Raw genomic sequence first — 25,338 nt, forward strand, 5'->3', positions numbered from 1 at the left:
CTTAAAGCCAGCTGGGCGCTACCTGTTTATACCGTTTTTGAGGACAAAAAGTCAAAAGCGTCAGACGCAAAATCAGTCAAGCGAAAAATCGCATTAAAAAAGACCGACAGGACTAATATAATTGCTACAAACTTCGTTTGAGAGCAATTAATCAAACCTTAAAGCGAATTAAAATAAAACATAGCAGGACAAGCCCTGGAAATAAACCTAAATAATTGGATTAACCTATGACCGGAACATCAACATTTTTCCAGCAACATCAAATTTTGTCAGTCAGCAAAGCATATGTCTATAAATGCGCAAATAAATAAGATCTGGCAGCTAGCTTTAATTATTTATATTTCCAAAAAATCTGTCATAAAAATCACCAAAAATAACAACAATTTATATAACTATTGACTATAGCTTAAGTTCACCCTACAAAAACCTTGGATAAATCCATGAGACAAAGAACGTTTCGCAAATATCAGAATCTTTTTCAAAATAAGTGTCCTCAAAGCAAAAAAAAACGCAAAAACAAAGAAAAAATAATTAAACACAGAACTGCTTACAACATGAGAAAATTTTTTCAATGGTAAACCGAAGAAGCTGCCAGTAATAAGACTGACTGATAAGCCAACAGGAGTAAAAAAGACGCAAACAAAAAAAATTCACTAATATTTTATAACACGGGCATAAAAAGCAGTAGCTGCAGGTTCAGCGACTCAACAGTTACATTAATATGTTTCTGTACTATAGTAAAAAAAATTTGTAACCAAAGTCAAATTTAGGCACCTGAAAAATTTAATCTCAAAAACCAAAAATTAGTTAAAACACCAAATACTCACTCCACTGTAACGATAGATTAAATAAAATTATGCTTCAAACCAAATTGCAGTTTTACATCTCCAGTGCTTTACTACTGCAGCGCGACTACAACCACTACTCAAATTTTACTTATTCACATTAAAAAGTCGGAAAAATCTGTGAACAGATCTTAAGAAAGCGCACCAATACAATCCAAATGTTTGGATTGCAAAAAACCGTAGAAGGACAAATTCTGAACGGCAATTCGATTAATTGTAATTGACTAAATTAGAAGGCACTACGAATTGATTGGTGAAACAGCCAGAAATATCCGACCAAAAAAATCGAAAAAACAGTAAACTGCCGCATGTGAAAAAAAAACCACCAGCAATTGTTGTTCAAACACCGTATTCCCACTCTATTGTAAAATTAGAAAAAAACGCCGCCAAACCAACCGGTTCTTCGCTCCACACTTCCTGCTTCGGCATGGCCAAAAAATCACTTCAAATTGGCTAGAAAAATTATCAAAATGTGTGTACAGATCTTTAAAAAATAGCCGACGATTCCTGCACCCACCCGAAGTAAACCCGAAGTAATCATTGCCAATCACTAAATCAATAATAATTATGAGCCTACTGAATAATCCTATCAATTTAAAACAAAAACAGGAAAAAAGATGATTGCCCAAAATTAATTTCTGTAAAGAATATCTGATAAAATTTCTTCATAAGTTACAACTCTGAAATAACTAATGGCAAAATAACTTGAAAAACAAATAGCCTTCCTTTAAGAAAGGACTGGCATGTGATGTAAAAAAAATGAGGAACAGTACAGAGCGAAAACCAAGGAAAGAAAAAAACATTGTCTAAAAGTTCCTTAAAATTTTGAAACGCTACCTCCTAAAAAATTGTTCCGGAAAACCTTTAAAGAACTTTTGCTCCATCAGTGAACTATCCAATGCCAGTTGAATAATAACTAAACAACAGAAGACAACTAAAAACCGGAAACAATTTTGTACAATCAAATAGCAGATACCTATATGGAAACAGATACCTATATGACATAGATAGTGACCAAAAAAACTATCGCCCCAAGCTCATATTCAGAAATAAAACATAAACCGACTAATGTCGAAAGAATTACTCGCGAACGACATGCGGGTATAACACGTGCAACGGGTGCAACACTTTGAACTTCGTTCAAGAGCAATTAATAGGGAAAACAGTTAAAAAGAGATGATAATGGGCTTAAAGATGATTAAAATTACCCACATTTTCCATCACAAATACAAAAAACTAAAATCTATCAAATGGAAAGGTCATTTGAATCACTTGAGGACTTAAGTTTAAATTATAAAACTCCCTAGAAGCAATAAGACACGGAAGAATATTAAAAAAACGGTAACTAAGGGTCCAATTGTCAAAAACAGCTCAAAACAGAGGTCTCATATTTTTGTCCAATGGTCAAAAGGGCTTCCAAACGCATTAAAACTAGTTTAGATAATTGACACACCCCTTTATCCAATAAAGTTGAAATAAAACTGAAAAAACTTTGTCGCAAAACTCGAACGTGATAAAAAAAAATTGCTATTTGCTCGCTGAGCGTACCAAGTTGGATCGCTCTATCCCACAATAAAGGATAAACAAAATAACTCCAAATTCTCTATCTGTTTTTGAGTGTTGTTCAGCAGATTGGCATAAACAGTTCTTGTGCGGCATTTGACTTACTCTAAAACACATCACCTAATATAGAATTCACGGATTTGAAAAATAGATCACCATTACTCCTCTTCGAGAGCAAGTAAGAAAATCCGATGAGGGGCTGACGTCGACTATTAACTAATACCAAAATAGACCTAAGGATTAAAAAAACGGCTAAAAACGGTTAACTATATGCACGTTTCTATTCGATAAGTCATCGACTAAAAGCACTGCATAAATAAAAATTAACCTCTAGACCAGGAAAAATTTGTTCACGATGCCAAGTTTCCTCCATTTCGCCAAAACGCTGCCTGAACAAATAATAATTCGGTAAAGCAAAAAAACTATTAAAGTTGTTACAGCAAAAAAAAACAGTTTTTTAGTAGGCCAAAATAGACCAATACTCTCGCAGAAATGTTTTTGATCTGAAGATATATGATTAACAGCGGCTGCAAAAACAACACATTATGATCCCCATATCCATTAACTACAGGAAGTAAACGCAAGTTGAGCTCAACAGTGATCACACTTTGGAACTGTTTCCTTTACCCCTCCCACTCTTCTTTGTTTCCATTAGTCCGTGTGGAAAAAACTGACGCTTGTTTTTGTTACAAGTCTATCCATTACGATTCATGTGATACCATAACAAAGGTGTTAAAGTATCAATTTTAGATAGTCATTTTGTACCGGCAGACAAAGAAACAGTTCTCATAATTTCTTGGGGCAAAGCATACAATTAAATATTAGTCCGCGATTAATTACTAGCAGAAGACAGTGCAGATGAAAATGAGAAATCAAATCAAAGTTATCAATTAGAGAACTAACTTCTAGCAACGCAACTGTAATGACGCCCAGAACTTTTTTCAAAGAAGGCCACAATTAGTAGCGAATGCATGTCTCAGAATTGTATTAATCTGAATGGGGTTTGTGTTAATAACACATGCCCTATTTGTGGTTACCAAATTACCTGATAGTCTTATCTTTTCGTTCAATTATCCGATTACAAATTAGCAGTCGCTATTACAAGGATGATTTAAAATATTTATGTGGACAATATAATCCCATATTCGGATAGTTTCATATCAAGTCCCACGGGCCATTTAACTGTATAGTCGACTAAATAGTCGTACTGGTAATTTTAACAATAGGGTAAATTGGATGAGTTGGCATTGGGTATAATGGCTTTGGGTGAAATGGAATTGGGTAAATTGTCCTGACACCCCTATTTGTGTATAATGATTTACTATGTAACTGCACGTGCTGTTTAACTGTGGAACAGGGGGTGTAACGTAGACCGGGGGGGGGGGGGGGTAGACGGAAAAGATCCGAATTTTCAAATTATGCACACTGGGAATATTTACATCCGCATTTTACCGTCGTAGGACTCACCATGCGTCAACACTAAAACAATTGAATGTTATAAAATACCCATCAAGCAAATGGTCGCAATGTGGCGTTCAGAAAACTACAGCTTCTAAAACTCGCAAATTCAAGTGACATCAGAAATGCAAATACCAGTTGATTACAAGGGAGTGACTTTCGATCTGAGAAACTTTTCAAAGATGGAATGCTGTTTCGGGTCAGTAACAATTGCTCACAACGGAGCTATTAACAAAATAGCGCGAACTTTTGGCCATCACAAATCAAGTTTTTTTCCAGTTTTTTGTTTTTAGTAAAACGGAAGTGGGTAAATTCAAACTCAGTCAGTATGAAAAATCAGTGTTGACTTTTATTCCACATTTAGAAACGATACAATCGGGTTTCATAGCATAGAAATGGAGGACACAGCATAGTTGTTTCCTCTATTTCGACCTTCGAAGCACACAAAACTGTCCCAGTAAACGTGATTAACGTTGACATACTGGTATTCTGAATTCATTTGATCTAAATTCGAAATTCGTGAACAAAAAATTAACCTCTTTGCAGCTCCTTGTGCACATTTTGTACCTTAATAAGATTGTGTCAATACATTTTTTTGGCTTTTAACTGCAGATCTGACAATAATGAGCTGTTTATAAACTCCACATATTTAGAAATGAGATCTCCGTAAAATGACCTTTCTGATATCTCTGATTCCGGCGCCTCAACTCCTTCTATAATTGAGTCACCAATTAAATTTCCTTGTACCATGGTGAACTAACTCAATGACAAGCTTACGCTGCTTCACTTTCGTACTACTTGTTTCGGAAATAGCACTGTCGTTTCTATTGCGACTCTGAACTGGGAAATAAGAACTGCGAATCTTTAATAGGAAGATCAACCAATGCCAAGATCCCAATTTCTCCAAATGCCAACTTTGACAAACAGCAAAAACATTAATGGATTAATTATCATTAGAAGATAATTGCGATGACACGTAGTTCGGATACGTCAGATTTGACTGCTGTAAGAGCAACTTCTTTGATATCACCATTAATTTAACCGATTTTGGCAGTTTTGACAACGACTTTAAAAGCAGAAATACTTATTTTCGATCAAGCTTTGCAGCTCCAGCGAGGGCCCTGCTTAATCATTTTCTGATGCGGAAACACATTGCAAACAACAGCCGTTTCACACCAATGGCATATAATAGGCTCGAAACTCGAGTTCTGATTTTAAATTGAGCCCCTCCCATTGTGGTGGCATGACCATTGACCAACTCCATTATTTAGTATTGATTTGAAAATATTAATAGAACTGTATTAATAATCGCACAAACTATTGAACACATCCTCACATTAGATCTAACTCACCCCCCTCTACTTGACACTTTGCTTATCAAATTTCTTCCAATCACCACATCATCGAAGTCACTATCAACGACATAGGGTCTCAATCTAACTGTGAATCTCCTCCTTCTAGTGTCGTACAAACACATCTCAATTTCAAAATCCATGATGCCCAAGATACTCAGCTTGCACGCCTTCGAATTATGGCTCAGATCTTTCCTGATGAAATAACCATTAATTGGAATGAGGCGATTGTAGGAATAATTCAGGTGGTCGAACAAATCGCGCGATATGATGCTCTCCGAATCGGTGTAGTCGGATGCCTTCACCGTCACCCCACTACCCTCGATTTCTCCTCCAAAATCCATATTATCTGAAATTTTAAATCCCAATTGTAATGTATCGATAGATGGCTTCTATGGCTGAGCTGTTGAAAGTTTATGGAATGCAAAACAGAGGCCCTACATAAATATTCTAGAAAATATTGCTTCAAATTAAGATGATCAGATAGTTTTCAAATTTTTGTATTGTTACCAAGGGCTGGACGTAAAGATGTGTATTACTTAGAGCAGATTTATAATAATTGTTTTAATAATTTGTCATGGTTCTTCTCGCTGAATCACACGTTCAAAAAACTAATAAAAAATTGCGCCACCGTATAAAAATCTATAAGATTTCTCTGATAATTACATTTTGTTTTCATAATAAAAACAAATATCAGAATTTTTCCCCAAAAATTTGCGCTAAAATTTTGTTACACTTGCTGTTAAAGCTTCCTTTAAGTATCATTGTTAGTCTCTGATTGTGAAATACCTCAAAACTCTGTTTCGACATACTTTCTTCATTGTTACTTAGATGGAGTTTCTTTAGAGACATGCTTATTACTCGCGGATATTTGCACCTGTGTTAATACGAGCGTTTGTGTATATGAGTATGCATGTGCGTGCGTGGGTGAGTACACCGCAGGGGCTGTGAACAGTAACATAATTTCACTCAAAACAACACACGGGGGTCAATAGTGCCTTAATATAGCCTGTGAGGGGTATAATGTCACTAAAATGAAGGACTTAAATTCCGAAAGAGAGCAGTTTAGATCAAGCCAAAATCAAGATGTCAAGCGTGAAAAGTTACTCGAAAAGTCAAAGCGTCGGAAAAAATGAAGCAAAACACACGCATAAAAATGGTGAAGTAGGTCATTAGACCAACGCTCGATCAGGCGGAACTGATTTTTGTAGCTATTGGGCGACAATTTCAACTACAATTTTTGTGGAAATTTGACAACTTCACAATCCACTTGACGCTATAATATATGTAAGTGTCACCTACAATTGCCTTTACATAAAAATTAGTTACTGAAGTGCTGGAAAAATGTACTACTTTTTTTCAAACTAAATTATTTCTACAACCCTCGGAAATATCAGGGGTAACAATTTTGTAAAAAATTTACAAGCTCTTGGGTGCAAAAAAATTGGCGTAATTAGGAGATGAACCCGAACAAAAATGCTGCAATTGCTGAAATATTTATTTCGACTGTTCTTGCAAGCAATTATTATGCAGGGAACAAATAATAATTTTACAGCGTCATATAGAGTTTGAAGAACCGTCCAAGTTTTTAATTCGCTTTCGCCCAACTTACACAAAATCTAACGAAGATGTTAGCCTAGTGGCTACAAAGAAGGGCTTTTCGCCGATTCGAGCTTTGGCCTAATATCGCATCCTCCTAAAAAGGACTACTAAAATAGCTAAAACGGTCTGTGAGCAATTAAGAGCTATATATTCATTTTTTTAAGACAAAGTTGAAAAGCAACTGATTTAATCCATTTGAACGACCACAAAAGTTCAACGGCAAAGAATTTATATTGAGTAACCACTCAATACGAAGCAAAATATCTAGAAGATGCCGAAAAAAACTTTAAAATACAAAAAACTGTGCATCTCTTCGACCAATTTAGATATTCTCATGTTACTCTGATCAGCAAAACAGTGTTACAGTAAATGCATATGAGATAAATATGAAAAACTGTTAGTGTTGCAAAAGTTACAGTTTTTAATGTTTTTTGCGAGTGAGAAAAAAGCTACCTCGTAATTGCGATCTCAAACAAAAATTGATATTAAGACAAATTTCTGTCCCCTCGTTGGTGCAGTTTTACTTAATTGTCAAGTAAAGTCGGATTCGTGGACAGTAAATGTCGCTGAAGAGAGCAGCCAATAAATGCACAAGAACATGTTCAAATTAGCTTTAAAGAAACAAATTTTTTACAGTTACGACAGCGCAAAATTAAGCTATCACGAAATCTATTTAACAGCTAGAAAACAAACACCTCATCACACTCAAAGCGCCAATCCTATTTAACTGAATACGAGGTTCAAGTTTTGATATGGTTAGAAGTTAAATTTTTACAATTGGATGCCTGATGTCAACAATATGAGGCGTGAATAATTTTAATGGTTTTGTTACCGAGAATGCAGATATGTCATCAATCATCATTATGGTGAAAGAAGACTATCAGAGCTATAAAAACTGATTCCATCCAATTACTCCACTTAGCTCGAACGAGCCCGCTGATAACTTTTCCCTTCCGCTTTGATCGAAGCAGAAGAGTAAAAAAACAAAAGCAACTAACTTTTTCATATCACTCCTGGAAAAACTATAAATGAGCAAATTTCAGAGTTATTTTTGAGACCCATAGGCTTCGTATTGGAGTAATTGGATGGAATCAGTTTTTAATAAGCACATTTGCAAAAATTGGGGAATAGTTGAAGGAAATTAAAAGATGACATTTCCCATCAACTACGAGATTTCAGCAATTCGTTGTGAATGAAATATTTCACCGTTTTACATCAAATCTGGAAGAAAAAAGCTATGCTGATCTTCAAGTCAGTGAATATTAGCTTCTGGAAAACTTTGTTTCGATATTCGGGCAAAAATTGTGAGCTCAAAACAAAACGCTCATTCGACCATTCACTAATTCACTGATCAAATCCATTCAGTAGTTTGCTGAACAAAAAATTCTGAGAAGTGTGATCAGAAAAGCAAATATGAAAACAGAACAATAAATTTCAGTTTATACAGCCAAAAAGAAGCTTATATTGGATGATTGAAACAAATAAGACAATAAGGGGCATGCAATATTAGGCGAAAACTCAATTTGGCGCAACAAATTTTTGTAGGCACAAGCGAAAATTTTTAATTATCTTTTTGTGGCTGCTTAACGCTACAAAGTACGCAAATGTCCCTAACACGAAAATGAGCACATAAAGTGAACTTTTTTCAACCATTTACATCATCATTAGACCATTCGGTAATATCCGAGAAAAATCGTCAATCGCGGAAAGGGTGATTTTTGAAAAAAATTTCTCCTTTCTTAGTAGTTTAGAGCTATGGGGCGCGACACACATCAAGAAAATTGCTTGCATAATTTAGGGATGGAACACGTTACTACGTAAATAATAGTACGCACACCTGTGCGCAATTTATATGCCTACTAAGTTGGGGGCCTAAAACAGAATAGATCGAAAAAAGCATGCAGGGGGAATTTCAGTAGCGACTCGAAGCACAAAAACCTCAAGAACAAACTATCAAACAAACCATTAAACATCTGCAAGGAACTCCCCCAAATAAACTGACCATGATTTATTTTTTATTCGTAATTTAGTAAAGAACAAAAAGCAAAAATTGATCATCCGGAGAACCAAAATCAAACCCTATTGAAGCCAAATACACCAGCCATCCTATCCACAAAAAAACGGTAGTTATTGAAAAAGCCAAAAACTCAAATATTTAAAAATATGTGCCCTTAAAACAGATTGTTGGAAATAGATACCACGGCAACTTCTATAGATAACTATTTTAACCTAAAAATATAACTACATGAACACAAATGAGCCAAATGAAAACTTACTATAAACGATTAAATCTAAGTCGGAATCTCTCTAAGTCAAAAAGTCAGCTTCTCCAAGTGAACTCAGAGTATCGTATGAAGTAAATCTTCCTCTCAGCGCAAGACAGTACTTCACGCAAAAAAAAAAACCCGTAGAACAAACTGTCATCGTCGTATCGTCCAAAGTCTACGATGAGATCACTAAGCCTCGCTTTCGCTTCCCGTCTATAAAACACCAATACAACTCTTTGATGCTAAGGAATAGTCGCCTACTAATTCCATATCATAAAACAAAGCAAGCAGAACGACTCAAGCTCTCTTGATTTGAAAAGGTTAACTGAAAAGCATCAAGACCTGCTTTTTCTCTCCATTTTTGTGAATCAATATCAAAACCAGCTGGATTCTCAGCGCAACTATGATTGCACTCAAAACAAACATTCGATCAAGAGAAAAAGTATGTTTGTCGGAAACAGTTTTGTCAATGTTGGCTGCAAATAGCGAGATTTTGTTAGGGTTATATGCATATCAATATGCATATAACTCAAAGTTGTCCATATTTTCAATCCATATTTTCTCAAAGTTGTCTGTGTTAAATCCGGACGAAGAAAATGTTACGTTTGTTTAAGAATTAGCTCTTAGCTTTAATGAATTCAAAGTTTTATTTTTTATACAGAAAAAAATGACAGATTCATTCATAATGAAGCCAATCTAAAGAACATAGCCGGCAGATTGCCGGGAAATAGCCCCGATAGACGCTTGTGGCCTTGTATGAATTGAAACAACGAAAGAAATAAGATAGACAGAATGACGGCCAGTCCTTTAATCGGCCACTAGACTTTTTGATTAGATTCTGACTGTCATTTTTATGAGACACCTGCGCTCTATACGGAAAAAGCCCTAATGAAGCTATTTCGAAATTTATACTTGAAATCCAAAACTCAAGACTCTAATACTCAAAAATTAGGGCATATACGTTTGGCACTACTTAAATTTACACTATTGACCTTTAACTAGTAAATGTGCACAAAATTTAAAGTTCATTGAGCGGGTTCAGAAGTCATTTTTTTGAATGAGGTAGGTCATGCAATTGACCTTAAAGCAGAAAAAATGACGTCACGCACACAAATTTTAACTTCAAAGCAGTATAAACTACTGAGGTGATGAAAAAGTCAATTCCAAGAAGTCAGGTCACAAGAATCATCGATAGAGACAACGAACTAAAAAAAACATCGCAACTCCAATATCTAAGTTATTGCTGTCCCTATTAGCTGCTCTTAAAAAAACCTTCCTGTAGAGTTACACATACACTCACTTGGCCTTATCTCCTTGAATTAAAGTCGAAACAGTCAGTCTTAAAGTGAGCAAGTCAAGTGTGATCAAAAATTTAATCGCGCGAACGAACAAAAAAACTCGCTCCACTAAGAGTGAAAAATGACGTCATTCACGCAATTCATTTTAAATCGCATGAACGAATGAACAAAAAGCAGATTGTGACGTCATATCGCCGTAACAAAAATCTTGACGACGAAATAAAAAAAAACAGCAGGACAAGTCCTGACGTACAATTCAAAGAATTTTCATTGACTAAACAAAAAGTAGTAAAACGGACTATGAGAGAATTGGAAAAAACCATTTTAAAAAAAAAATAGATCAAAAAAATTACAAACATAGCTGGCAGATTGCCAGAAAATAGCCGCAACAGCTTCGCAGATCTGCAGTCTCAAAAAAAGCAAAAAAGACAGCCCAAAAAAAACTCGTATTTTCATTGAAGGCTCATATGTTATATTTTGATTAAAAATCTGTAAGTTTTTGCTGCCTCTATTAGCTGCTCTCAGATACCCTTCAATTAAAGTGACACACACCCATTTGACCTTATCGCTTCGAATTAAAGTAAATAAAATTCAATTTCAAAAAGAGGAAGTCATTTTTGAGAATGAGGTAAGTCATGTGTGACCAAAAATATAATCACGCGAAAGAACAAAAAAACTCGCTTCACTAAGAGCGAACAATGACGTCACGCACGCATTTCAGTAGAAATTGCATGAACGAATGAACAAAAAGCAGATTTGATGAGGTTGTGACGTCATATCGCCGTAACAAAAATCTTGACGACGAAATAAAAAAAACAGCGGGACAAGTCCTGACGTACAATTCAAAGAATTTTCATTGACTAAACAAAAAGTAGAAGTAAAACGGACTATGAGAGAATTGGAAAAAACCATTTTAAAAAAATCAGATTAAAAAAATTACAAACGTAGCTGAGATTGCCAGAAAATAGCCGCAACAGCTTCGTAGATCTGCAGTCTCAAAAAAAGCAAAAAAGACAGCCCAAAAAAACTGGTATTTTCATTGAAGGCTCATATGTTATATTTTGATTAAAAATCTGTAAGTTTTTGCTGCCTCTATTAGCTGCTCTCAGATACCCTTCAATTAAAGTGACACACACGCATTTGACCTTATCTCTTTGAATTAAAGTAAATAAAATTCAATTTCAAAAAGAGGAAGTCATTTTTGAGAGTGAGGTAAGTCATGTGAGACCAAAAATATAATCACGCGAAAGAACAAAAAAACTCGCTTCACTAAGAGCGAACAATGACGTTACGCACGCATTTCAGTAGAAATTGCATGAACGAATGAACAAAAAGCAGATTTGATGAGGTTGTGACGTCATATCGCCGTAACAAAAATCTTGACGACGAAATAAAAAAAAACAGCGGGACAAGTCCTGACGTACAATTCAAAGAATTTTCATTGACTAAAAAAAAAGTAGAAGTAAAACGGACTATGAGAGAATTGGAAAAAACCATTTTAAAAAAATCAGATTAAAAAAATTACAAACGTAGCTGGCAGATTGCCAGAAAATAGCCGCAACAGCTTCGTAGACCTGCAGTCTCAAAAAAAGCAAAAAAGACAGCCCAAAAAAACTCGTAATTTCATTGAAGGCTCATATGTTATATTTTGATTAAAAATCTGTAAGTTTTTGCTGCCTCTATTAGCTGCTCTCAGATACCCTTCAATTAAAGTGACACACACCCATTTGACCTTATCTCTTTGAATTAAAGTAAATAAAATTCAATTTCAAAAAGAGGAAGTCATTTTTGAGAGTGAGGTAAGTCATGTGTGACCAAAAATATAATCACGCGAAAGAACAAAAAAACTCGCTTCACTAAGAGCGAACAATGACGTCACGCACGCATTTCAGTAGAAATTGCATGAACGAATGAACAAAAAGCAGATTTGATGAGGTTGTGACGTCATATCGCCGTAACAAAAATCTTGACGACGAAATAAAAAAAAACTGCGGGACAAGTCCTGACGTACAATTCAAAGAATTTTCATTGACTAAACAAAAAGCAGAAGTAAAACGGACTATGAGAGAGTTGGAAAAAACCATTTTAAAAAAATCAGATTAAAAAAATTACAAACGTAGCTGGCAGATTGCCAGAAAATAGCCGCAACAGCTTCGTAGATCTGCAGTCTCAAAAAAGCAAAAAAGACAGCCCAAAAAAACTCGTATTTTCATTGAAGGCTCATATGTTATATTTTGATTAAAAATCTGTAAGTTTTTGCTGCCTCTATTAGCTGCTCTCAGATACCCTTCAATTAAAGTGACACACACCCATTTGACCTTATCTCTTTGAATTAAAGTAAATAAAAGTCAATTTCAAAAAGAGGAAGTCATTTTTGAGAGTGAGGTAGCCAAAAAAACTCGTATTTTCATTGAAGGCTCATATGTCATATTTTGATTAAAAATCTGTAAGATTTTGCTGCCTCTATTAGCTGCTCTCAGATACCCTTCAATTAAATTGACACACACCCATTTGACCTTATCTCTTTGAATTAAAGTAAATGAAATTCAATTTCAAAAAGAGGAAGTCATTTTTGAGAGTGAGGTAAGTCATGTGTGACCAAAAATATAATCACGCGAAAGAACAAAACTCGCTTCACTAAGAGCGAACAATGACGTCACGCACGCATTTCAGTAGAAATTGCATGAACGAATGAACAAAAAGCAGATTTGATGAGGTTGTGACGTCATATCGCCGTAACAAAAATCTTGACGACGAAATAAAAAAAAACAGCGGGACAAGTCCTGACGTACAATTCAAAGAATTTTCATTGACTAAACAAAAAGTAGAAGTAAAACGGACTATGAGAGAGTTGGAAAAAACCATTTTAAAAAAATCAGATTAAAAAAATTACAAACGTAGCTGGCAGATTGCCAGAAAATAGCCGCAACAGCTTCGTAGATCTGCAGTCTCAAAAAAGCAAAAAAGACAGCCCAAAAAAACTCGTATTTTCATTGAAGGCTCATATGTTATATTTTGATTAAAAATCTGTAAGTTTTTGCTGCCTCTATTAGCTGCTCTCAGATACCCTTCAATTAAAGTGACACACACCCATTTGACCTTATCTCTTTGAATTAAAGTAAATAAAAGTCAATTTCAAAAAGAGGAAGTCATTTTTGAGAGTGAGGTAGCCAAAAAAACTCGTATTTTCATTGAAGGCTCATATGTCATATTTTGATTAAAAATCTGTAAGATTTTGCTGCCTCTATTAGCTGCTCTCAGATACCCTTCAATTAAAGTGACACACACCCATTTGACCTTATCTCTTTGAATTAAAGTAAATGAAATTCAATTTCAAAAAGAGGAAGTCATTTTTGAGAGTGAGGTAAGTCATGTGTGACCAAAAATATAATCACGCGAAAGAACAAAACTCGCTTCACTAAGAGCGAACAATGACGTCACGCACGCATTTCAGTAGAAATTGCATGAACGAATGAACAAAAAGCAGATTTGATGAGGTTGTGACGTCATATCGCCGTAACAAAAATCTTGACGACGAAATAAAAAAAAAACTGCGGGACAAGTCCTGACGTACAATTCAAAGAATTTTCATTGACTAAACAAAAAGTAGAAGTAAAACGGACTATGAGAGAGTTGGAAAAAACCATTTTAAAAAAATCAGATTAAAAAAATTACAAACGTAGCTGGCAGATTGCCAGAAAATAGCCGCAACAGCTTCGTAGATCTGCAGTCTCAAAAAAGCAAAAAACACAGCCCAAAAAAACTCGTATTTTCATTGAAGGCTCATATGTTATATTTTGATTAAAAATCTGTAAGTTTTTGCTGCCTCTATTAGCTGCTCTCAGATACCCTTCAATTAAAGTGACACACACCCATTTGACCTTATCTCTTTGAATTAAAGTAAATAAAAGTCAATTTCAAAAAGAGGAAGTCATTTTTGAGAGTGAGGTAGCCAAAAAAACTCGTATTTTCATTGAAGGCTCATATGTCATATTTTGATTAAAAATCTGTAAGATTTTGCTGCCTCTATTAGCTGCTCTCAGATACCCTTCAATTAAATTGACACACACCCATTTGACCTTATCTCTTTGAATTAAAGTAAATGAAATTCAATTTCAAAAAGAGGAAGTCATTTTTGAGAGTGAGGTAAGTCATGTGTGACCAAAAATATAATCACGCGAAAGAACAAAACTCGCTTCACTAAGAGCGAACAATGACGTCACGCACGCATTTCAGTAGAAATTGCATGAACGAATGAACAAAAAGCAGATTTGATGAGGTTGTGACGTCATATCGCCGTAACAAAAATCTTGACGACGAAATAAAAAAAAACAGCGGGACAAGTCCTGACGTACAATTCAAAGAATTTTCATTGACTAAACAAAAAGTAGAAGTAAAACGGACTATGAGAGAGTTGGAAAAAACCATTTTAAAAAAATCAGATTAAAAAAATTACAAACGTAGCTGGCAGATTGCCAGAAAATAGCCGCAACAGCTTCGTAGATCTGCAGTCTCAAAAAAGCAAAAAAGACAGCCCAAAAAAACTCGTATTTTCATTGAAGGCTCATATGTTATATTTTGATTAAAAATCTGTAAGTTTTTGCTGCCTCTATTAGCTGCTCTCAGATACCCTTCAATTAAAGTGACACACACCCATTTGACCTTATCTCTTTGAATTAAAGTAAATAAAAGTCAATTTCAAAAAGAGGAAGTCATTTTTGAGAGTGAGGTAGCCAAAAAAACTCGTATTTTCATTGAAGGCTCATATGTCATATTTTGATTAAAAATCTGTAAGATTTTGCTGCCTCTATTAGCTGCTCTCAGATACCCTTCAATTAAAGTGACACACACCCATTTGACCTTATCTCTTTGAATTAAAGTAAATGAAATTCAATTTCAAAAAGAGGAAGTCATTTTTGAGAGTGAGGTAAGTCATGTGTGACCAAAAATATAATCACGCGAAAGAACAAAACTCGCTTCACTAAGAGCGAACAATGACGTCACGCACGCATTTCAGTAGAAATTGCATGAACGAATGAACAAAAAGCAGATTTGATGAGGTTGTGACGTCATATCGCCGTAACAAAAATCTTGACGACGAAATAAAAAAAAACAGCGGGACAAGTCCTGACGTACAATTCAAAGAATTTTCATTGACTAAACAACAAGTAGAAGTAAAACGGACTATGAGAGAATTGGAAAAAACCATTTTAAAAAAATCAGATTAAAAAAATTATAAACGTAGCTGGCAGATTGCCAGAAAATATCCGCAACAGCTTCGTAGATCTGCAGTCTCAAAAAAAGCAAAAAGACAGCCCAAAAAAACTCGTATTTTCATTGAAGGCTCATATGTTATATTTTGATTAAAAATCTGTAAGTTTTTGCTGCCTTTATTAGCTGCTCTCAGATACCCTTCAATTAAAGTGACACACACCCATTTGACCTTATCTCTTTGAATTAAAGTAAATAAAAGTCAATTTCAAAAAGAGGAAGTCATTTTTGAGAGTGCGATAAGTCATGTGTGACCAAAAATATAATCACGCGAAAGAACAAAAAAACTCGCTCCACTAAGAGCGAACAATGACGTCACGCACGCACTTCAGTAGAAATTGCATGAACGAATGAAGAAAAAGCAGATTTGATGAGGTTGTGACGTCATATCGCCGTAACAAAAATCTTGACGAAATAAAAACAGCAGGAAAAGTCCTGACGTACAATTCAAAGAATTTTCATTGACTAAACAAAAAGTAGAAGTAAAACGGACTATGAGAGAATTGGAAAAAACCATTTTAAAAAAAATCAGATCAAAAAAATTACAAACATAGCTGGCAGATTGCCAGAAAATAGCCGCAACAGCTTCGTAGATCTGCAGTCTCAAAAAAAGCAAAAAAGACAGCCAAAAATACTCGTATTTTCATTGAAGGCTCATATGTTATATTTTGATTAAAAATCTGTAAGTTTTTGCTGCCTCTATTAGCTGCTCTCAGATACCCTTCAATTAAAGTGACACACACCCATTTGACCTTATCTCTATGAATTAAAGTAAATAAAAGTCAATTTCAAAAAGAGGAAGTCATTTTTGAGAGTGAGGTAGCCAAAAAAACTCGTATTTTCATTGAAGGCTCATATGTTACATTTTGATTAAAAATCTGTAAGTTTTTGCTGCCTCTATTAGCTGCTCTCAGATAACTTTCAAATAAAGTGACACACACCCATTTGACCTTATCTCTTTGAATTAAAGTAAATAAAATTCAATTTCAAAAAGAGGAAGTCATTTTTGAGAGTGAGGTAAGTCATGTGTGACCAAAAATATAATCACGCGAAAGAACAAAAAAACTCGCTTCACTAAGAGCGAACAATGACGTCACGCACGCATTTCAGCAGAAATTGCATGAACGAATGAACAAAAAGCAGATTTGATGAGGTTGGGACGTCATATCGCCGTAACAAAAATCTTGACGACGAAATAAAAAAAACAGCAGGACAAGTCCTGGCGTACAATTCAAAGAATTTTCATTGACTAAACAAAAAGTAGAAGTAAAACGGACTATGAGAGAATTGGAAAAAACCATTTTTAAAAAAAAAATCAGATCAAAAAAATTACAAACATAGCTGGCAGATTGCCAGAAAATAGCCGCAACAGCTTCGTAGATCTGCAGTCTCAAGAAAAGCAAAAAAGACAGCCCAAAAAAACTCGTATTTTCATTGAAGGCTCATATGTTATACTTTGATTTAAAATCTGTAAGTTTTTGCTGCCTCTATTAGCTGCTCTCAGACACCCTTCAATTAAAGTGACACACACCCATTTGACCTTATCTCTTTGAATTAAAGTAAATAAAATTCAATTTCAAAAAGAGGAAGTCATTTTTGAGAGTGAGGTAAGTCATGTGTGACCAAAAATATAATCACGCGAAAGAACAAAAAAACTCGCTTCACTAAGAGCGAACAATGACGTCACGCACGCACTTCAGTAGAAATTGCATGAACGAATGAACAAAAAGCAGATTTGATGAGGTTGTGACGTCATATCGCCGTAACAAAAATCTTGACGACGAAATAAAAACAGCAGGACAAGTCCTGACGTACAATTCAAAGAATTTTCATTGACTAAACAAAAAGTAGAAGTAAAACGGACTATGAGAGAATTGGAAAAAAACCATTTTTAAAAAAAAATCACATCAAAAAAATTACAAACATAGCTGGCAGATTGCCAGAAAATAGCCGCAACAGCTTCGTAGATCTGCAGTCTCAAAAAAGCAAAAAAGACAGCCAAAAAAATCGTATATTCATTGAAGGCTCATATGTTAAATTTTGATTAAAAATCTGTTAGTTTTTGCTGCCTCTATTAGCTGCTCTCAGATACCCTTCAATTAAAGTGACACACACCCATTTGACCTTATCTCTTTGAATTAAAGTAAATAAAAGTCAATTTCAAAAAGAGGAAGTCATTTTTGAGAGTGAGGTAAGTCACGTGTGACCAAAAATATAATCACGCGAAAGAACAAAAAAACTCGCTCCACTAAGAGACAACAATGATGTCACGCACGCATTTCAGTAGAAATTGCATGAACGAATGAACAAAAAGCAGATTTGATGAGGTTGTGACGTCATATCGCCCTAACAAAAATCTTGACGACGAAATAAAAACAGCAGGACAAGTCCTGACGTACAATTCAAAGAATTTTCATTGACTAAACAAAAAGTAGAAGTAAAACGGACTATGAGAGAATTGGAAAAAACCATTTTTAAAAAAAATCACATCAAAAAAATTACAAACATAGCTGGCAGATTGCCAGAAAATAGCCGCAACAGCTTCGTAGATCTGCAGTCTCAAAAAAAGCAAAAAAGACAGCCCAAAAAAACTCGTATATTCATTGAAGGCTCATATGTTAAATTTTGATTAAAAATCTGTTAGTTTTTGCTGCCTCTATTAGCTGCTCTCAGATACCCTTCAATTAAAGTGACACACACCCATTTGACCTTATCTCTTTGAATTAAAGTAAATAAAAGTCAATTTCAAAAAGAGGAAGTCATTTTTGAGAGTGAGGTAAGTCACGTGTGACCAAAAATATAATCACGCGAAAGAACAAAAAAACTCGCTCCACTAAGAGCGAACAATGACGTCACGCACGCACTTCAGTAGAAATTGCATGAACGAATGAAGAAAAAGCAGATTTGATGAGGTTGTGACGTCATATCGCCGTAACAAAAATCTTGACGACGAAATAAAAACAGCAGGACAAGTCCTGACGTACAATTCAAAGAATTTTCATTGACTAAACAAAAAGTAAAAGTAAAACGGACTATGAGAGAATTGGAAAAAAACCATTTTAAAAAAATCAGATTAAAAAAATTACAAACGTAGCTGGCAGATTGCCAGAAAATAGCCGCAACAGCTTCGTAGATCTGCAGTCTCAAAAAAAGCAAAAAAGACAGCCCAAAAAAACTCGTATATTCATTGAAGGCTCATATGTTAAATTTTGATTAAAAATCTGTTAGTTTTTGCTGCCTCTATTAGCTGCTCTCAGATACCCTTCAATTAAAGTGACACACACCCATTTGACCTTATCTCTTTGAATTAAAGTAAATAAAGGTCAATTTCAAAAAGAGGAAGTCATTTTTGAGAGTGAGATAAGTCATATGGTCGTAACAAACATCTTGACGAAATACAAAAATATAGCAGGACAAGTCTTGACGTACAGTTCAAAGAATTTTCATTGACTAAACAAAAAACTACACCTAGAACGGACTTCGAGTGAATTGAGAAAACCATTTCTAAGAAAAATCAGACCCAAAAAACCGATATATCAGAAAAAGTCAAAGTGAAATTGCCGCACGTGAACAAAAAACCACTAGCGAGAAAGGGCAATTTGGTTCAAACAAACAACTAGGCCTAGAATGACCTATTCATGGATTGGGCAAACCATTTAGAAAAAAAATCCGATCCAAAACATCGAAAAACTTTTAAAATCAAAATGAAATTGCCGCATGTGAACAAAAAAAACTAGCGAGAAAGCTCTAAAAAATAGAGTGACAACATTTCACGCCGCAAGACCTCTAGCTTTTTCGCTCCACTTCCTGTTTCGGCGTGAACAAAATCACTACTCCAAATTTACTTCAAAAATCCTGAGGTGTGAACAGATCTTAAAAAGACAACGATGTCCCAACGATGTCCCCTAGAATAGCCGCTATCGCTTCGTGGCTGCTAAAAACATTCCCACGTACAAATATTAAATTACTGATCGTAATAAATGGTAGCAAATTAACTGAAATCGTCGATAATACGAAACTGAAAACCTCAAAGACATGTTTCTTCCTCCTCCATATTATGCACAAATTTCAAGTTTTTTTTCACTAATGATGGTTATGTGTCAAGTACATGCGTTACATGATAGACGCACACAAAGTTAGAACACTACTATCTCAAGGGCGTCAAATCTAAGATCATTGATGAATAGGTTCAAGTGAGGGAGGCAGAAACATATTATCGCATCTACTTTTTCGAGTTATGGACGCGATTCAAAATCACTCGCATCCAACCAGGAATGTAACCCTTTGAGTTTGATATTTCATCTTCATTATAAATATCAGGTGTCTTTGGTTCACCACTACCACCATTAAAACCCTTCAGGGTTCTATCAGCAATTTGAAGTAACAAATCGTTTTCCTTGTTATACTCAACGGGTTTGATATTGAGCTTATTGCATAGCATGTTCATGACTTCATCACAATCACCGTTGATTTTCAGACGACAAATTTTATCTTTTGTCGTCCAGCCAAGATTGATGATGACAAGACGTTTCTTTTCAACTCCAGGACTTCGCCATAACCGCTTGTAGCACTTGATAATATCCATACGAGAACCCATACACACAACTAGGTCTGCTTTTTGGGCTAAGGGGTCAATTGTAACCCAATTTTGGGGGTAATCAGTAGTGTTGTATTCGTCACGGTGCACGACAGTGTCTCGTAACCGACTATTGCACTCGGGGCAGACACGACTCGTGAAATGTTTCCTGAAACTTGTGGATTCAGTTACGTCGAAGCGTCTGTAGAAAACACATTGAGGTTGGCACTCGGTACAAGCTTCTGCAAACATGTTTCCATGGATTTCTGAGAGGCGTTGGGTAGGAATACCCGAGCGAAGATGCAAGCCATCACAGTTCTGTGATACTACGTGTTGGATAAGTCCCTGAGATACTAAGGCCTAAACACATTATAACAGGCATCAAAAAGTGCGAAATGAACAAAGTCTTGGCGAACACCCGCGAACAACGAAACGCAATCGATCAAAATGAATTTAAAATGGTGATCTCACAAAATTATAAACTTTGATAAGAATTAGACGATATTTGATAAATGACTAATGCTCCAATAAATGGTACCTCATTGATTCTCTCGCGACAATTCCTAGAAGAAGCGAAAATTCCTATCAAATCACAAGTTTCTACTCAAAATTCATTTCTAAGACTAAAATTTCTCATGATAGAAAGCCTGAAAAGAACCTGAATGCACATGTGTGAGGCAGCTGGCCTCATCATAGCAAATGGCGACCTCTCTGAGTTGGACAAATACTCCTTCACACTGTCAGTATTTGTCCAAGCACCCCACTCACGTGAACGGAAGTCGGGCAGACCACATGAGGTCGAAATGCCAGCACCAGTGTAGAACAGACAGCAATTGCTGTAAATTAAATATGAAATGTTTCCTTTTATTGAAAATTTAGCCAATCCGCGTCGCACTCAAGCGAGAATTGATCTAGAGTTGAAACTAACGGTGCACGTTTAGATCAAAAACTGTGATAAAAACGTTATTTCTACAAATTTTTGAGGAATTTTCATGAAAAGGGATAAAATAATAGTAATTATACTGAAAAAGTTGATTAAAAATGACAGGTAACGCAAAACTCAGTGTGATGAATTATTATTCGAAGATAATTCAAACAGCTGGCCTATGGCAGAAATATGAGACAAATGAGAAATATGAGACAAGTGAAAATGAGTCAAAAATTTCAGCCAAAAAATTTTAATTTCTTCAACTTTAGGATCTATACAACTTGGCTGTCCATGCACTCTGTTTGGTCTATTGGTTACTAATTCAGCCCAATGAAAGGAAACAAATCCCTATTGCGAATTAAAGCTGCTAATTGGTCGACTTTCTCAGCCAATAACTCTTCGTCATCGACAACGATATTCTGCCTTGATATGCTGAGTTGTTTGGAACGTTTTGATTGGTTGATAATTTTGATTGTATCTGCAGATGATTCTAGAAGCTTCAATTCTGACTCGTTCAGTGACTCGCGTGACTTCTGAAGCAATTTGGCAATATTCTTGCGATGTTTCCTCTTTTGCTCTGCTAAACTTGCGGTTGGCGGAGGCCGTTTCCGCAACTTTAACATTTCACAACTACGAGATGCTAAACTCTCTACATCTATCCCCTGAAAAAAAAACAGAAAAAATTATCAAAAAGCTTCCCTTAAACATAATGTCACCAAATAAACAAAAGTTGAACGTAAAACTCATTTCAGTTGAACGTAAGCTAAGTAAGTAATGTGTGATCATCATGACATCTTCCTTCGTTAGGTTAAGCGCTCAAAAAACCAATCAGGTAGGACAACCGAAAAATTGACCGCACGACTCGGAAGATTCGTTCTTACTTAAAAACTTATACAGACATTCATACGCAGAAAACCTACTCAATCTTCTAGACCGACACCTATCCGTAAAGATATTTTGTTTCAAGTAATTTATAATCTTTAATAAACAAACAAAAAAATACAGCAGGACAAGTCCAGAACAACACACCAACGAAGAGTAATTAAAGGAAAAACTTGAAAATCTTTGACTTAATCATCATACCAATAAAATGGTAAGCTTTTAAACAGTTGGTGTTGGAAGAGAAATCTAGAAAAGAAGAGGCAGGCAAAAACAACAGAAATTGTCAAAAAAAATTACGATAAAAAGATTTGATAAAAATAACCGACTAACGTCGGAGGAATTGCTCTTCAACGACAATTGGTAGCTCGAATCTATTACAGTCCTCTCCAGTCTGAGGGGGAGTTAACTAAATCCACTCAGAGGGGCTCAACATGACGTCATTAGAGGTTATTAAATACCGTGTATAAACTCTAAAAATTACACGAAGTTTGGCGCCCATTTCATTTCACTTTTAGTTAAGCATCTACAGCCACTTGAGTTTTACTGACAACTTGAACAAAAAAAGAGCAGGAAGGGCAAAACTTTCGAGGAACTGGAAAAACAGCAAACTGATTTGCTTGATTTTAATACTGCTTAGGTCTTCTGAACAAAGCTTTACCTGCTAAAATCTACAAAATGGCTTATAACCAGGTTAGCAAAAACCCTGCACGACGTAAAAAGGACAAACAGGCAAAAACACAGAAAACACTCAAAAATGCAAGTTATCCAATTTCTCGAAGCTAAAAAATTACGCGAAGACCGCCGGAATTTGAACCATTGATCAGCCTTTACTGTGCAAAAAATCAAAACATAAAATAACGTGAGAAGACATTTTTGCTTTCACAAGCTGTCTATTAACTGTGCTCAAAGACGATTGAAGACCACAGTCCAAAAAAAACAAAACCAAAACAGCGCCATTTTGGGCTCAAAATCTACCAACATTGACTTCCTCAGGTGCAATTTAAACCTTCTCAACAAATTCTGAACACTCAGCTCTTAAAGTCAAAAAGATTGCCATACCCAGTTTAGGGCCTATACTGCCTTACGTGTTTATCCCGTTTCCAAAGCACAAAGCAATGGGAAAATAAAGACATCAATACTGAAATCCAAATTCTTTAGATTAAAATAAAATGTAAGAACCTAACGCCAGTAAAAAAAAACTGGCAACGAGTTGGCTGTCTTGAGCCAGCGAAGACTAGCCTGACTGGATAAAAGGCAACTTAATCTACCTCATTCGCCTTTCACTCAATGAACTTATGCATCCTCAGCAGCTTCGGTGAACGAAACATCGTTTCATCCATATAACTCGTTTCATCCATTTAACTCGTTTCTATCGATGCGAAATTGAATCGCTCAGAAAAAAATATCTAGCAAAAGTTTCCAGTAAAAGACCACCAGGGCGCAAATATTTGAGGCAAATTTTGTTGATAGTTAATTAATCTTCGATTTTAAGATTGCTCTACATGTAACCCACTGCTCCTTAGAAATTCCACATCTAAAATGTTAAAATATGAAACGATGAAAACGAGCATGTAACTCTAAAGAAATTAATGTAAATCAAAAGAACAAAATTTTTGCAAAACTTTTATCGTCATGAACATTTATACATTCGATGAAAAATAATTGAAGTCCTTCCTGCAAAAAAACTTCTTATAAAAAATTCTTTCCAAAATAGCAATTACAACCAAACAGGCATAAAAACACACACGCACACACTCCCGTCTATTCTCTAAAATATCTAATTATTGAAAAAAAACAATAAATTTTTAGAATTTAGTTTCACGCGCAAAAAAAAACATGAGACAAACTTTCGCTTGTTTTTCACCTAGCTTAAGTGGGAAAAAGTTTAGATAACATTGAAATTGCGAGAAGTCAATCATGATAAATGTGACCAGAACAGAGAAAAATCTGGAGCGGAAAGATACACAATACAATAAGTGCTTGGCGTTTCCATAAGCAATTACAAAAACTGAATTCATTTCAGATGTCACACTTAATTCGGCAGTCTTTTAATTTGAATATCAATGTCAAAATTCGAAAAAAATGAATAAAAGCGGTAAAAAATGAGGCCATACATGGAAAAACATCGAGAAGTAAATTCGGTCAAACAAAACGCTTCGAGATGACCAAAAATCAGTCCTGCAAATTTGCCTGAAGGTCATTGAAACATTAAGAAAACTCAAGTTTGGATATATCTTGTTGACCCTACTTTCTAATACAGAAAAAATACAAGTATAGGTATTTTTACAACAAGTTTTGCTTACATCCAGCGACTCGAAAATAAACAATTTAGACTTCTATACAGAAATAGGTTATTATGACGCTATTAAGTCTGAATTTCTGCAAGCGGACTATTTAATACAGAATTACCATAAAATTTGAAACTTACTCAACTAGGTGCTTTTAAAGAAGTTTTGTTAACACGCAGCTTTTCAAAAATTATTGGAAAAAAAACCCAAGCTAACTTCATTAACTTCTTGGAAAAATTCGGGCTTCCAGGTGTTTCATAAATTTTCAAACTAATCCTCTCTTACATGCAAATATAATCGGAAAAACATTTACCCAGTTATTTATTCAGTTGAGTTTTACAACTAAGGTATCAAAATCAGCATTGCGTTACAATTTTTATATCGTCTCTAGAATTTAGAACCTCAGAAACAACCGGAAAGGATGAAAACTCAACTGCAACTACTGAACAATTGAAAAGCATCCATTATAATCTTAAAAATAATAGAACATCTATTGGCAACACCAAAGATACGGGACTGAAAAAAATGAGCCTAGCTTTTATTTAAATGTCGGCAAAAAATATTTGATTGCTCGATTTAAATCCAAATTAGTAAAATAAAAAAAGGAAATAAATGAAAATAATTTTTATTGCTCGATAAAAGTAAAATATATTTGAGTGCTCGATTCAAATAAAATAAAATAGTAAAATAAAAAAGACATGCGCGGTTCGCCAGTTCGTTTATCGAATCAATAATTACAAATGTTTCCGAATAACATCCAAGTAAACCGAGAATCAGTTCATACGTTTTACAGACCACACTAACGTCGGAAAAATTGCGCACCAATGACAATTGGCAACTCGAAACTATTACAGTCCACTGCAGTTTGACGGGAGGGAATTAAAATCACTTTGAGGTGCTTCAAATGACTTTGAGGTGCCATTAAAGGTTAATATTTATTGTGTATAACTACTAAAAATTGAAGTGAAAAAATTACACCAAATTTGGCGTCCTTTTCATTTGACTGTT

General features: G+C 35.1%; 1 protein-coding gene across 1 annotated transcript; it reads right to left on the minus strand.

The window, feature by feature from the left end:
• Positions 1–19,599: 19,599 nt before the first annotated feature.
• Positions 19,600–21,818, minus strand: LOC142338645 (NAD-dependent protein deacetylase sirtuin-7-like). The gene is made up of 3 exons (XM_075388489.1): positions 21,509–21,818; positions 20,891–21,068; positions 19,600–20,592 (listed from the first exon to the last, which is right to left on the minus strand). Exons 1-3 carry the CDS (start codon positions 21,781–21,783, stop codon positions 19,879–19,881), a joined length of 1,167 nt encoding a protein of 388 aa, XP_075244604.1. The 5' UTR covers positions 21,784–21,818; the 3' UTR covers positions 19,600–19,878.
• Between the last annotated feature and the right edge of the window lie 3,520 nt (positions 21,819–25,338).

Source organism: Convolutriloba macropyga, chromosome 4 (genome assembly GCF_964194025.1).
Source record: "Convolutriloba macropyga chromosome 4, txConMacr16.3, whole genome shotgun sequence".
NCBI classification, from domain to species: domain Eukaryota; kingdom Metazoa; phylum Xenacoelomorpha; order Acoela; family Convolutidae; genus Convolutriloba; species Convolutriloba macropyga.

Coding starts and splice junctions, on each gene's coding strand:
- LOC142338645 (XM_075388489.1), bottom strand. CDS start 21,783: ATGTTAAAGTTGCGGAAACGGCCTCCGCCAACCGCAAGTTTAGCAGAG. Junction 21,069..21,508: donor GCAGCTTTAATTCGCAATAG/GGATTTGTTTCC, acceptor TTTAATTTACAG/CAATTGCTGTCTGTTCTACA. Junction 20,593..20,890: donor CCTCACACATGTGCATTCAG/GTTCTTTTCAGG, acceptor TAATGTGTTTAG/GCCTTAGTATCTCAGGGACT.